The sequence below is a fragment of the Sturnira hondurensis genome, unplaced genomic scaffold (genome assembly GCF_014824575.4).
Source record: "Sturnira hondurensis isolate 20B ecotype Veracruz unplaced genomic scaffold, ASM1482457v3 Scaffold0004136, whole genome shotgun sequence".
Classification (NCBI taxonomy): domain Eukaryota; kingdom Metazoa; phylum Chordata; class Mammalia; order Chiroptera; family Phyllostomidae; genus Sturnira; species Sturnira hondurensis.
Window position 1 is genome coordinate 18,038,395 of NW_028076767.1, and position 14,993 is coordinate 18,053,387.

The 14,993-nt window shown below is 52.1% G+C and overlaps 1 protein-coding gene and 1 long non-coding RNA gene across 7 annotated transcripts in view; one reads left to right on the forward strand and one right to left on the reverse strand.

The window, feature by feature from the left end:
• Positions 1-822: 822 nt before the first annotated feature.
• Positions 823-14,993, reverse strand: part of BCL2L1 (BCL2 like 1) — a 43,127-nt gene continuing 28,956 nt past the window's right edge. For all 6 annotated transcript variants that reach the window (XM_037043811.1, XM_037043810.1, XM_037043812.1 and 3 more), the window contains exon 3: positions 823-2,471. In XM_037043811.1, the coding sequence (XP_036899706.1) occupies positions 2,334-2,471 (138 nt within the window). In that variant the 3' untranslated portion in view covers positions 823-2,333. The remainder of the gene's footprint in view (positions 2,472-14,993) is intronic.
• LOC118985338 (uncharacterized) lies at positions 7,931-12,177 on the forward strand. The gene is made up of 2 exons (XR_005066101.1): positions 7,931-8,092; positions 11,659-12,177. It is a non-coding gene; the product is annotated as an uncharacterized LOC118985338 (long non-coding RNA).

The following is a 14,993-nucleotide window of genomic DNA, read 5'->3' on the forward strand; positions in this document are numbered from 1 at the left end:
AATTGCTTCCACATTCCTGAGGCCCAGGCCCGAGGTCACCTCTTCCAGGGAGCTGGACTTCCTGCCAGATATGCTCAGCTCCCATGTTAAATGCTCTTTAAACACTCGTTATGAGCCTCTCAAGTAGTACTGGCCTCATACATGGGCTTCGCTTTCATAAATGCAATGGAATCATTATTCAAAAACTCCTCCTCTTATTCTCTAGTTATCTCTGATCCATCAGTTGATCCTGTGAGATTCACCTTTAAAATGTTACCTCAACTGACCCCTCTCTCCTTCCCCAATAGGTCTTTCAAGTCTTGCCATGCTTCCTTGTGGTCATGTGTCCACCTCTGCCCTGCAGCAACTGTCTATTAGTCCAACTGTCTGTCTCCCTGACTAGAATGGAAGCTCGATCAAGGCAAGGACTTTGTTCACTACAGAATCCCCAGGGTTTTAGGATTATGGCTGTGACTCAGACTGTTTGTCCCACTAGAATGGCAGCTCCCGAGGTCAGGAACTACCTGTCCCGTTCACGTACAGCCCAGTGCCTGGCACACAGCAACTGCTCAATAAAAACCCCGTTCACAGACAGGTGGAGCCCTGGCCAGGTAGTTCAGTTGGTTTAGAGCACCACCCTGATATGCCAAGGTTGTAGGTTCGATTCCTGACCAGGCCACATGCAAGAAGTGTTTCTCTCCCAGGCCTAGAGTGGAAAAGAAACTCGTCCAAGGTCCTCTTCCGGGGACAGCAGAGCCAGCACCGGTACCCAGCTCTTTTGCAGACTGTCAGCCACACAGCCCCTTCTTTCCCACTCCGGAACACACGAGCCCAGGCCCTGTGTTCACTTATTAACAGTTTATTACTTTACTCCACTTTCACCTGCACACAGACTAGTTCAAAGAGCTGGGACAAGTGTAGGATGGGGGTTGGGGGAGGGACAGGTGCCCCTCAGGAGCCAGGACCCCTGCTGGCTTCCCTGGACCAGGGCAGGGAGGGAGCGTCAGGCTGTTCGATCTCTGGGCACCAGCTCTCCACGTGCACACGCACAGCAAGCCAGCAGCTCCTCACACATAAATACAGACACGCTTAACAAAAATAGTATATCATCTTCACAAGGAATAAAAACTAGTTTCGAATATGTACAGCAGAGAGCCCTGGGGGCCAGGGCTAGGCCAGGAATCCCAGGGATGAGACAGGCTATGGGAAGAGCAGAGGAGAGAGGGAGGCCTGAAGGGCTCCTGGCCAGGCCACTCTGACCTGGCAGCCTGGCTGCACAAGCTGAATGAGGGTGGAGCGCAAGTCTGTTTGGCCAGGCAGGACTGACCCTCCAGCCAGCCCTGCTTCCACCCTGTGTACCAGACTCTCCTTCCTGCCCTTCCTGCCTGAGGTAGGGAAGACCCTAGGGCTCCCATAGCTGCTGCCTATTGCTCCCCTTCACCCCTGGGCCAAGGCCCCTGAAACCCATGGGCAGCAGTCCAAAGCAAAGATACTACAAGGCTGATCTCCTTGCAGGAAGTGAGGCAGCTGAGGCCATAAACAGCTCTGGGGCACCTGTCTTGGGCCCAGTTGGTCCCTCAGTCATGGTCAAGGGAGCCAGGGGAAGGGAAAAGGAAGGCGACTGGGGTACTGCTAAACTGCAAAGGGTCACCCTTGCTCTGGCATGGGGCGCTTCCTGCAGCTGTGGCCCCTCCTCCTGGGTTGCGCTGGCCTCTAGCCAAAGGCCTCCAGAGGACACTGGGGATGGCAGGTGAGGACTTTGGCCAGGCCAGAGTTGGGGAGGGGGGTCCCGGTCCTGGTTTCTTCATCCAAAGCAGCCTGAATCCCTAATTAGTCAGAATTGGCCCCTAAGTAGCTACTGGAGGGTGGGAATGAAAGGAAGGGGAGCTCAGGTCTTGGGGGGCGGGTGGGGCAGGGATAAGAAGTGATCAACTCTGAGGCCACAAACATCAAAACGAAGGCAATCTAGTCTTTGTTTCTGGGGAAAAAAGGTCAGAAAACTTTCTAGCTCCCTGGCAGGAAAGTATTCTTGGAGAGGCTAAGGGGTAAGGGGGTTCCACCAATGAGGCAGTGCCCGCCAGCCCCCAACTGCCACACACCTGCCAGCTTCCATGGGGCAGATTCGGGGAAAACTCTGTGGGTTGCAAGGCCAGGAGAACTGAGGTGTGGGGGAGGGTGGCTCTCACAGAAGCATGGCAGGTTCTAGAAACTAACTGTGGGGGGCCAAGTCCAGGCCCAACCCTGTGATGTGTGCGGTGGCCATGGGCTGCACGTAGTGGTTCTCCGGGTGGCAATGGTGGCGGAAAGAAGAGATCTAGTAGGGACAGGACGGTGAGTGGGGAGTCAGCGTCTGGTCATTTCCGACTGAGGAGCGAGCCCAGCAGAACCATGCCGGCCAGAGTCATGCCCGTCAGCAACCAGCGGTTGAAGCGCTCATGGCCCTTCCGGCTCTCGGCCGCTGCATTGTTTCCGTAGAGTTCCACAAAAGTGTCCTGGAGGGAGAGAGAAGAGAAGGAAGGCACTGTTTGAGTCCCCAGAGGTTAATGTGGGGTGGGGGGGAGAGGGGCCATCTTCATGTGATGGCCTTGATTTGAAAAGACAGAGTCATCTGTGCCCATTCTGGGTCTGATAAAAGGTTAAGGGCTTCCCTCCTTCTTGACCTCCAGGTGGGGATGACCAACCCATTTTATTGCTGAGAAAACAGGTGCAGAGTAAGAAAAGCTCTTTGTCCAAGGTCAGACAGCCAGGAAATGGTACTCTAGAACCTGAGGTGGGAAAGAGATGGGCTGGATCACAGACTAACACGATGCCAAATAGCTGGGGCAAAGTGCAGGAGGGGATAGGAGAGATGAGTGTGCAGGGGTGAGTGAGAGCCGGACCGTGTGTGGTCTGGAATCCACAGAGGAGCTTGGGGTCTGAGGGCAGGGTGGGGCTACAAGGCCTCAGCCTTTCCACTGCCGTGACGGAAGGAGGGAGCGAGAGAAATGGGCCTGGGTAAATCCCCAGAGTGATGCACAGGGCAGAGGAGGTCTGGAAACTCTTAGCCAGAGGCTCTTCTTCCTCTGGAGGGAGCCTCTGCCCAGGGTAGGCCGAGCAAGGCAGAGAGCAGAGCTGGTAATGACCACGCAGGGCTGGCAAGGGGCTAAGAGCTCCCGGCCCTGTCCCCCACCCCAGGGGGTGTGACTCTGGGCCCAGGAGGAGGTGAGCAACAGTCCTGGGCCCTGAAGCCAGTCAGGAGGGAAGCACATGACACAGGGAGGGAAGGGCTTCAGTTCTGAGCCAGCCCCAGGGTGGAGCCAGCCCGTAGGGCAGGGAGAGGGGAGCTCAGATCACCCTTTAATGAGGGGCCTCCCACCCCATTGGTCCTTTAATCCTCCCAACAATGATTCAAGGCAGGCTGTCTCCCCCATTTACAGACCAGGAAACTGAGCCTCTGAGGGCTGGGAGCCTGGATCAGCTCACCCAGCTTTGTCAGTGGAGGAACCAAAATCCAAGCCTGGTATCTGGCACCTAGAAATCACTGCACCGTGTATGTCTGGGGGGGGAATGAAATGAATCACTCGCTGGTTCCAGGACGAGTGTTCTTGCCTCTCCACCAAGAGCCCACACCCTGGGCCCACATTTCTACCTGGTTCCAACCTGCTGAGTAGTGTGTGATCCCTCAGGCAGGGCCTGTGTTTCCAGTTGGCCCTTTTGCTCACTTAGATACTGCCTCGTTCCCCCTCTGGTCTTGGTGACCCTCCTCAGTCCATGCTCCTTACAGAGGAGACTTAAAAACATAGATCAGATCACCTCGCGCCTGTGCACATCCCTGGTACCCTAGCAAAGTACCACGCGTGCTGAGCTGCCAACTTGACTCAAAGAATCCTCAACATTTATTAAGCCATTAGGAAGGTAGCAGCGATGCATAAGCCAGAGCCCTTACCATAAAGCTTACCATCTGCTGGTAAAAGGCACTGGGGAGCACTGGGGAATGCAGGCAGGTAGGGAAAAGTCCCTCCAATTCAGACCACACCATCCCAAGCTCTCAACCTTCCCAAGGCTTTCCCATCACACCTGGAGTTAAGTCCTTACTACAGAAAGCAAGGTTAAGCAGGGCCTGGACCCCCCCCCCCCACACACACACACACACTCCACATGCAGTGTTATCCTCCCTGCTGGTCCTGGAACACCTGCTGAGCCCAGGAGCTGCTGCTCTTGCTGCCTAGAGCACTTGACCCCAGATCGTCACAGGCCTCGTTTTACCCAACTCTGCTGAGATGCCATCTCCTCGAGTGCTTTCCCCAGTCACTGTGTCTAATGTGGTATCCACCCCTATCTCTCTCACCTATCCTCTTACCTTGTTTTATTTATTTATTACCCCCTTACCTGTCTTATTTCCGTATACCCAGAACAGTGTCTGGCACACAGCTGGTGCTCCGTAAGTACACAAGTAGAACAAAGGTACTGCACACATACTAAGTGCCCCGCACTACTCTTTCATTTCACTTTCATAATTCCTGGACTGGAGATTTGAAACCCATTTCACAGATGAGACAACTGAGGTTTACTATAGGGAGGACTGTGGGAAAAGGTGGCAAAGCCAGGGTAGGACTTTGGACGGCCCAGCTCCAAAGGGAGCGAGCGCTGCTACGGCAGGACATTCCCTATGTGGGGCACCAGGGAGGCCCTACCCTGTCACTGGTGCTGCATGGAGTCCCTGAAAAAGGACGTGGGGGTGGGGTACAGGCAGAATCTTGGGTCTGGGAGACAAAGGTAAGACCAGTGGCAGCAGCCAGCCCAACTCTTGGCCTGTTGCTGCCCACGCGTGGCTGCTGCGGATATGCAACCCTGTTTCTCCCCCTTCACCCTGGCTAGACTCCATGGGTGTTGGCAAAGAAAATTCTTACAGGAGTTTTAATTTTTCTGATCCAAATGAAGTAGGCCCACATGGAGTTTCAATAAAGATAGACCTGTGATGGGAAGAGTCCTGGGCTGTGGGGAGCATGGGAGAAGTGAGACCATGGCTAGAAGGCCCTGGTTATCATCCCAAGGGACCGAATGTCCCACAAGAAACCGAATGTCCCACAAGAAACCAGGGACACTGGGGTTGGAGCCAAAGTGGGAGAGGCCTGGCTCCCTCAGTGGGAACTTTCCTGAAGTAGAGGGCTGGCAACCACAGGAAATTTTCAGCTCTGAGGCTGGATTGGAGTAAACAGGCTCTGTCCCTGCAAGGGCACAAAGCACTCACTGTCCAGGAACAGTCATTCCAGGGTGGAGGGAACATTCTCCCTTCGGTGCGTAGTGCGTAGAGAACAAGGCTCTGACCTGCCCAGCCCCCAAGCGTGCATTCCTGGCCAGAACAACACTTCATCTCCACTTCAAGGAGCGCCTTCTCTTGGGGAGGGGGAAGTAGGGTTTCCAAGGGCTGTGGATTCTGTGGATTGCTTTTATAGACAGAGCGCTGTTCCAGGGCGGATGCTGGGTGCCGGGTGCTGGGAGGCAGTGGTGTGGGTATATTTAGCCCACGGTTCACACGACACACTTGGAAACAAACAGCCATTTTCTCAGCGGGCGGCTGCTCTAAATAAACAAACAGGATTGCAAAGCAACGTAGTCTGGAAAAGCAGAGATAAGCCCCCGCTGCTCCTCAGTGGCTCCCACTGGTTTTGGCCAGAGTGGGCATGGTGGGCAGGGAGGTGACAGATAAGGGTGTGTTGCAGGGAGGTCTCTGATGTCACAGTCCTTGGGAGACCCAAGCCTGAGAGGTCATCTGCATTCTCATCTTGGGTTAGAGCAAATGGGGGAAGTGTCTCTTTGCAGCTGTGACTGCTACCAAGGGGATCCACGTGGGGGTTTTCAGGGCCACTGGGGAGAGGCAGTGGCTAACGACTCCCATGGGAGAATCATGGGCATCTAGCCAGGCAGACCCACAAGTTATCAAGGCCAACACACCTGCCCCTTCTATAGGATCACACAGCCAGCTGGTGGTAGAGCTTGGACTAGGAATTGGGGTCTCCCAGTTTGGCACTGGGGCCCTGCAGAATGGTGAGGCAAGAACCAGGGTCCCTAGGAGAAGCCAAGGCTGGGCCTGCTTTCAAGTTCCTGCCTCCACGGTCCAGGTCACACACATGGAATGGTCCCGCCCCACAGGCTCCAGAGTGCTTCCTGTCCCTCTGCCCCTGCCCACACCGTGCCCTCCGACTGGGCATCCTTCCCGCTTCTTTCTTCCTCAGCCAACCCCTACTCAGTTCACAGGACTTCACTTTGAAGACCTGTCTACCAAGAGGCCTTCCCTACTCATCCCTCCTTCAATTCTGGGACAAATGTCTCCTTTGTGCTCCCAGGGTTTATGGACTTCCCCTCACCCCATAAACAGTCACTGAGCACCCACCATGCTCTCTACACCTGGCACTGGAGACAAGAGAGAGCAAGACAAATAAGGTCCGGGCTTTCACGGAGCTCCCGTTCTCCACGCAAGCTCAATGGGGCGAAGAGAAGAATTCTGGGATACGAAGTGGTTTGTGGCTCTCTGTGGTGCCAGAGCACAATCAGAGATACATGGTACAGCTGCACTATTCAAATGTAATGGGAGGGCAATTAGGACAAAAATGTCTTGAAAAGACTCCTTAGGGGGGTGGTAATAAGGGGGAAAAAAAAGTTGAGAAAAACTGTCCTAATGAGAAGCACAGAAGATAATTACAAAACAAGAAACTTTCAGAGGTGATGGGATTTTGAAGAGAGTCAGTCGTGGAGAGGTGAAAGAAGTGAATGCTGGGGACAGGCGTGGGTGGAGTGCTCAGAGAAGGTGTCTCTGAGGAAAAGAGGGCTGAGCTGAGACCTGAATGACAAGGTGGAGGCGGTCAAGGGAGAATCAATAATCTCAAGTGAAGAAGGTCATGCTCCAGCAGAAGCAAGTGCAAAGGCCCTGAGGTGGGAAGGAGAGGCATGGCGCCCCTAGGGTGAGGCTCTCTATCAGTGTGTTGGTCTCTCCCGGTGGTCTGCAGGGGTGGCAGTCAGTGTAGGCAGAACTGAGTCTTACCCACGTCTGAAGCCAGAGGCCCATCCAGACAGATATGACTAACGTCAGCTAGATCTCTGCCCAGAGGCAGCCAAATGAACAGTGCAGGTTACCCTGCGGCCACCTGCAACCCTGGAGAAGGCAGGACAAAGGCTGGCAGAAGGATATTCCTGGTGCAGTGGCCCAAGTGCCAATGCATCGCCCACCCTATCAGGGCCTACATACTGTCCCTGCTGGCACGTGGTAAGTTCTGCAATCCCTACTATTCTCTGTAACCACCCGAATTTCCATGCTTCTTCCTGGCGGTGTGACTTTGACCAGGTTACTTCACCTCTCTGGCTCCTAGTGTCCTCATTGTCAAATGACACTAAAATAACAGTTACATATTTTACCTATGTCAGTCACTGAGCCAAAGCATTTTACCCTGCCTGGGCCATACTCCCTGACTACAGGCATGGCCATGGTCACTTTAGTGACTATTTTTTGCTTTGTTTCCCCCACCAGACTGTGTGTGGTTTTGTCCCTTGTACCTCCAGCATCTGGTACTGTACCTGGAACACAGAGCTGCCATTCTAAAGAAGTCTGGTAACCCGGCTGGTTTGCCTGCACCAACAATCTGGCTCCAGCATCTCTGCTCACTTTCAAAAGGACAATACTTCTTGAAGCCCCATCGTGGGCCAGGCGCATGTACTTCTGTGACTGAAGGAGGTCCTCATTCCAAGCCCAGGTGAACTGAAGCTCAGAAATGCTGAGACCTGATCAGAGTTGGCTAGTGGGGAGGCCAGTTTCAACCCCCAACACATGCAGCAGCAAGCCCCACTTTCTGGGCCAGGGCTACAGTCCTGAATCCCTCTAAGAAGAGGAAGGAAGGCAGCCTAAGGCCACCAGCTTAATGAATGAGTTCTGCACCCCCCCCAACCCGCCCCCGGCTAAGGAGGAACTGGTGCCACAGGAAAAGGATATGACGAAGACCAGGAGGGAAAGTGAAACCCTTCCGTCCTGCCTTCAATGGGGAACAAGTGCCTGTGCCAGACGAGCCCTTCCTTCCTCTAGGGTGACTCTAGAGGGCCCGGGCCCACTGCTTCCTTCCTGTTTGGTTATTTCGGGAAAGAGGTAGGTGGAGAAGAGGAAGGGGCTCCTAGCAGCCCAGAGAAAGTACCAGGGACATCAGCACAGTAGTTTGCCCTGGTCTCGTCATGGCCCTGCTTGGGCAGGCTGCACGTCACTTGCAGAGTCGCTTTCTGCTCTTGGCCTCCGTTTCCCTGGGTGAGAGGGTGATAAATGCCTGCTGAATAGACCAATGAGGCCTTCTTAGGACATCCCTAAGAGATGGCAGGAAGGGTGGGTGGGGCAAATGGAGAGACTTTATCACCCTCTTGGCAGGGAGTTGCAGCGGAGACTCGGAAGAAGTGAGGTTTGTGGTTAGAATCCACTTCCCTTGGCTTTCCCAGAGGAACATGGGCCTGACTGTGGGCAACTCAGGCAGCTTAATGGGGCAGGGGCAAACAGATGGGTGGCCAAACTCTGCTAGGCCTGACACTTAAGTCCAGCCAGCCCAGCTGTGGGTGTGTAGCAAGCCTCTCAACTTCTGAGCCTCCGTCTTGCTTTGGCCTCACCCACAGTCAGTGGTGAGATCAGGGGGTGAAAGCCCTTGGTGAAGCAGGGTGACATCGGTGCTACTGGCTGAAGAGGGAGTCAAAGGGGACCCAAGCCAATTGAGCTTAGAGAACATTTGAAGTCATCCCCACAGCAAACTTCGTTATAATCTTTGCCCCTGTCAGCTGCTACCCTCTCCTCCCTTGCCTCCTCCCCCACCATTAGTTCTAAGAAGCTAAGCCTGACAGATGTGCTCATTTCTCAGAAAAGGAAGTGGTTGTGCCGGGAGGAGATAAAGCCTCAGCTGGGGAATTGAGAAAGCTATCTGACCCAGCAGTGCGAACGGGCTCTTTCCACCTCCTCGGCTCAGACACAGGGTGCTGGCCTTGGAGGCGAAGAGATGGAATTCAGAAAAGCATTTATTGGGGCACGGATGCTCATTTAGGGGCTCACAATCTCCTTCCTTGGGAGTGATGGCTGATATTTACTGGGCACTTACCATGGTGCTAAGGGCTTCACTGTGTATACGAATTCACTTAATCCTCACAATAACCCCGTGAAGCAAGTGCTGCCAATGCTCCGTGTTACAGAAGAGGTATCAGGCGCAGAGAGCTCAGGTGACCCCCCAAGATCACACAGTTCATAAATGGCAGAGTTGGGATTTGAACCCAGGCAGTCTGGCTCCAAAGTCTACGCACTTAATGGCTCCCAGGCAGCTGCTACACGCTCATAGGCATCAATTCCCTGCAATTCCAAGGCCTCCCTCATCTCAAGTCTCTTTCATCCCACCCCTGATGACCCTATTCTTTCATGAGTAGATGGCCACAACCTTTCATGCTTCTCCCAGTGGCCAGGGCAAGAAGGACCAAGGCATACCCCTGAAACAGAGTCAGGGACTCAAAAGTGACGTAACAACACACCCACCCACCTTCCATGTGATGCGCAAGTTCACTCCTAACACTGTCACTGCCCAGATGGGGAACAGAAAGGGGGAGCACCCAGGTGACACAGCGGGGGTCTACTTCATTCACTCCAGATGGCCCATATCTGGGGAAGTTCACAATTCTCTCTAGGGCTTTCTCTGCTTACACACTTGTCATAAGGAACTCCCTTCCCCCCCATTAAGTGGTGGAACATTTACTCTTTGGGCAGCTCCACCGGGAAACTCTTCCCTTTGTCAGCTTGACTGGAAATCTTTGCCTCTGTCCCTCTGTCACCTCCCCGCTCCAGCCCCACCTCCCACTGGCTGGGCCTCAGTTCTGGTCCTCAGTCCTGGTCCTCTCCCTCTGCTGCTCCTGTCCAACTCCATCCCACGGGCTTCCCAGGAAGACAACACAGGCTGGCAGAGGCAGCTTTGCTGGCCTCGCTCTGGGCCCTGGACCAGGTCCTGCTCCTCTCTGAGTATCAGTCTCCTCATTTGGAAAATGGTGGTGCTACGGGATGAGGCCATTGCTGGTGACAAATTAATTTCTATTTCTCCACCAAGCTGGACCGCTGGAGCAAAGAGTAGGCAGGTACCCAATAAGTCTTGCAACTAGACTAAGATGTTTAGCTGCGGACCTCACGTGTAAAATGGGGATTAAAAATGTACTTATTTCACAAAAACACCGCAAGCATTCAATGCAGGCAAAGCTCTTAGAACTGTGCACAGCACACAGCAGACTGACTAAATGGCGGCTGTATCTCCAAGGCTCAGTTTGAGTCTCAGAGACTTTTTCAAGGTTTGCAAGACCCTGCAGGGTTCCCTCCGCTTTGACCAGGCCAGGCTGCTTTGCTTCTCACATGCCATGTTCAGCCGCAGGACCTTTGTCCACATTGGTCCCTCTGCCGAGCTCCCTTCTATTTACCTCTTAGGTCTTAAGCTATAGGTCATTTCCAGGAGGACTCCTGCTCTCTGCCCCACGTCTCCCTCAGCTCTCTCACCAGGTTGTTTAGCTGCTCCTTTTTGACCATGAGCTCTGTCCCCCAGGCCTGGCCCAGTCAGTGCTGGGCCCAGAGAAGGTGCTGATGAGTGCTGCTGACTGCTAGACAGTGGGGAGAGGAGGGAAGAGGAAAGGCCAGTTTTCTCTCTCTCTTCATTCCCATTTTCACTGCCTGGCAAAACTAAGAAAAGGACCGGAGACACCAGGTGATTGGGCAGGGTGCCCCGGATTCCCCATATACCATGTTCTCTCGGGCTCAGGAAGAGTGACAGAAAGCTATGGGAAGGATCTGGAAAAGGCATTTTCTGCACTTTGTTGAGGCAATAAGCAGGAGGGACAGTGGTAGCAACCCACAAAGAACAGAGACTTGGTTTCTGGGGCCAACCCCTTCCCTAAAACTGCTTCGTTCTGGGGTGTATGCGTCTAAGTACTCCATAGTCCAAAGTAGCCTTTCTACCCCAAGCTGTTCCCACTCCCTCATCTGACCGACGGCACATGCTGTAAAGAACAGATGCACTTTTCATATTCCAGCTCTGTCACTGGCTTGCTTGGAATGCTGGGAAACCCGGGGCCTTTCGCCATCTGTAAAATGAAGGGATCATCTCAAAGGGCTCCTATTCCTGCCGCAGCGTGAGGAGGATCAAAGTAATCCCCACACAGAGGACTGAGTGACACCCTGGGTTCTCTCTCTTAGGGGTATCTGACAGATCTGGTAATGTGGAGTGGGAGAGTGTAAGGACCTGTTGCCACAAAAGAATCTGATCCCCCTCCACCTCAAAGCCTGCTGAGGAGCCTTGCCCTAAACCCTGCAGGATTCCAGGGGGAAAGGGCAGTGGGCACACGTGACCTGGGCAAGCTCATCGGATGGGCCAGACCTTGCTGGTCTCTGCCCCTGTGGTCTCAACCTCCTCACCCCAGCACCGCCTCCAACTAGTCCAGACAAGTCCCGGGTATTTATTTTCAGCCACCTTGATCTGATCGGAAATGTTTGGAATTCCAAGCAGAAAGGGGGCGGGGTGCACCACCCTTTCCTCACCCTGTACATGTGAGTGCTCACACACACACCCCGGTAACCAAAACCTCAGCTAAAGGCTCCTGTGGGGCTGCATTTCCTACATTCCTGTCCCATCCAGTCTTCTCCCTGGTTTGTCTCCACCCTAGGCCACCAGCCCCTCAAGGTTTAGAATATCGAGATGCCTGAGCCGGCGCCAGGAGAGCTGAAGCACTCTTGTCTGTAGTGGATGATGCTGAGCCCGGGGCCACCTGGAGGTTTGCTTTTCACAGTCAACACCCAGAGCCCCAAGAGACTGCAGAAGACTGCTTCCACCATGACCAGCAGAAGACCCAGAAGCAAGCCACTGTCCCACCTGATGTGGCATGTGGAGCGCCCAGAAAATGTCATAATCTGTGGTTCACAGAGAGATGAAACTGAGATTCAGAAAAGCTGATGAGAATCCCCCCAAAAAGCCTCCTGACCCTTGGATTCTGACAGTGTGAGTTCCGACCTCAGTACTGTGACTGCCTACTTGTGGGACCTGGGGCAAGGCCCTTTACCTCTCTCTCTAAGTTCAGTGTCCTGTCTACAAGCAAGAACAATGTACTTCACAGGCTTGGCAGCGAGAATGAAATGGTTCATGGAAAGTGCCCAATAAATGCTACTGTTTGTTTAACAGCTAAAAATGAGTGGGCCCATTTGTGTATCTCATTTGTAGCTACAAACATAAAAGTTACAGCTAATATTTACAAGTTCTTGCTAGATTTCCCAGCATCTTGTAAGTAGGTGTTGTCCCCATTTTAACAGTGAGGAAACTAAGACTCAGAGAGGTGATGAAACTTTGCCTGAGATCACTGGTTACTGAGTAAGGGCGTCTAACTCTAAAGCACATTAAAATTTGCCAGTGCAGTAGGGAAGATGCAGAGGATGTTACTAAGTTCTTCTTGGCTTCCTCATTTCACCCACCCACTTGCTCATTATTTACTGAGGATCTGCTACTCTTGGGCCCTGAAGTCAGAATGACTTGAAGAACAGGGAAGAGGCATGCCCTCTGGTCCTCTCAGGGTTGGAAAGGGAGGTGTGCTGATGATGGCTGCTCTGTGCCTCCCCTTGCTCTCAACCCCTGCAAGGCCAGGCCAGTCCTTGCAGACAGAGCCCCTCCTACTATTTGGTCATTCTCTTGGAAACAAAAGTGATGCCCAGTAGTTTTGAAGAGCTGTTTTCGAAGGTAGATTGTGACCCCATTGTGGGTTGACCTATGGGGTTGCAGGAAGGACCAGACAAGCCGCTCTGCTTAGTTCTGGACATTCATTCATTCCACAATTCTCTATTATTAAGTGCCCACTAAATGCCAGGCACTATGCTAAATGCTAGGGATAAAACAGTGACTAATTCAGGTGAAAATTTTTACCTGCATGAGTTTACAATTTAATGTGAAGAGAGAGGCAATACCTTATTGTTTGGACTATAAGATGAACTCTTCTCCCCCAACCCACAAATTTGGGAGAAATAATGGTTGTTAATGCTGCTGTTGAGTTCTATTTATACTTACATTGGTGAAATATTATGTTGTTTATATTATTAAATATTTCACCACATTATTTGCTTCAAAATTTTTTTCCTATTTTCCTCCTTTCTAAAACCTAGGTGTGTCTTATGGTCCGAAAAATACGGTAAATGTGTCAGATAGCAATAAATGCTAAAAAGAAAAATAAATAAGAGAAAAGGGGTTAGACAGAAACACGGGAAGAGAGCAGGACTGCAACCGATGGTCACAGGAAGCTTCTTGAAAAGGTGACATTTGAACAGAGCCCTGAATAAAGTAAGGAAACAGGCACTGTAAGGACTGGAGGAGAGGCAGAGGGAACAGCTAGTGCAAAGGCCCTGAGGCAGATACACAGCCAGGGTGTTCCAAGAACACAAAAGATACAAGTGTGGTGGAGGCTGAGTGAATGAGGGGAGAGTGGCAGCAATGGGGTCTGGCAGTAGTCAAAGACCAGATTATGCTGGGCCTTGAAGGTCATTTGAAGCTGTGGGCTTGGCCTTTAAGTGACATGGAAACAATGCAGGGTTGTGAGCAGTAGAGGGACATGATCTGATTTGCTTTTAATAGGGTCCCTCTGGCTGCTGGGTGCAGACCTCCAGGGGCAAGGGTGGAAGCAAGAGGTCCGTTGAGAAGCTGATGCAGTCACTCAGGGGAAATGGGATGGCAGCTTGGCCAGGATAGTGTCTGGGAAGCTGGTGAGAAGCAGGCAGATTTAGAATCTATTTGTAAAAGTAGAGCTGAAAGGATGTGCTGATGGGATGTGGCCTGTGGGAATTGCTTGTTTCTTTGGCCTTCTGTTTCTCATCTACAAAAAGCCTTTGGACATTTTTTCCCAGCTTGATAACTGTGAATGAAATAAGACAAAACCATTTCTGCTGTCAATGAGGCAAAGTCATTTGCTTCCAGGCCCCGAAGGGTGGATGACAATAAGAGAAGGAGGACGGACTAGACAGAAGGAGAGGGCAGGATCTGCCTGGGCCGTGACTGCACGCTTTCAGCAGACACATCATTCAAGCTCCACATCAGGGAGAAGCCAGGCCTGGGATGAGGATGGAGGCAGAGAGAGCTTGCTTTATATTAGGAGGGAGAGGGCATCAGACCTGTGCTGTTTCCAGGGCCTACTAGGCAGAGGGTGCCCAGTGAGTCAGTGGGTGAGTGAAGGGGGCTATGCCAGGAGGCCAGGGTGTGTGCAAGAACTTCCCAAGTCCTTCCAGAATCAACAAGAGGTAAGTAAGTGAGCCTGGTCCAAGGGATTCCCTTGCTTTTCATTCCTTCTGCATTGATTACATTCTAGGCTGTCTCAAGTTCCCATTCTTCATGAATGAGAGATGTGGAGGTCTGAAATCAGCAGTGCAGAATTTTAGAGCTGGAAGGGAGCACAGATGCATCAGATCCACTCTAACCACAATTTCAGCCATCACTGTGTTGGCCTTATCCATGTACCATTATTATTATTATTAACATTTTCAATCAATTGACTTGCTTTTTAAAAATTTAAATAAATGTATTAAAAATTCTTAATGTGCCCCGCCCAAACTTATTCTTTCCGTATCTTTCCCCCTTTTAGTAAATGGTCTAGGAGCTTCATGATTCCAGGTGCTAAAGCCTAGAACACCTTAGAGTCATCTTAAATCTGCTCTATCTTTTTGATCTGTCGGCAATTCCATGGGTCTATACTCAAAACAGATTCAGAATCTACCACTTCTCACCATCATTTGGTCTAAATTAACATCATTTTCTGCCTGCATTACTGTAACAACCTCCTTTCTGGTCTCTCAGATTCTTCCCTCCTGCTATGGATCTGGCCCAAACACTCCATGCCTTCTCACCATGGCTCACACAAACCTCGCCAATCTACCACTTTCTCCTCTGCTCTGTTCTAGTCACACATTTCCTCAAACATGCCAAGCACATGCTTCTCACTTTGGGGTCTCTGTACCTACTCCCCAGGCCTGG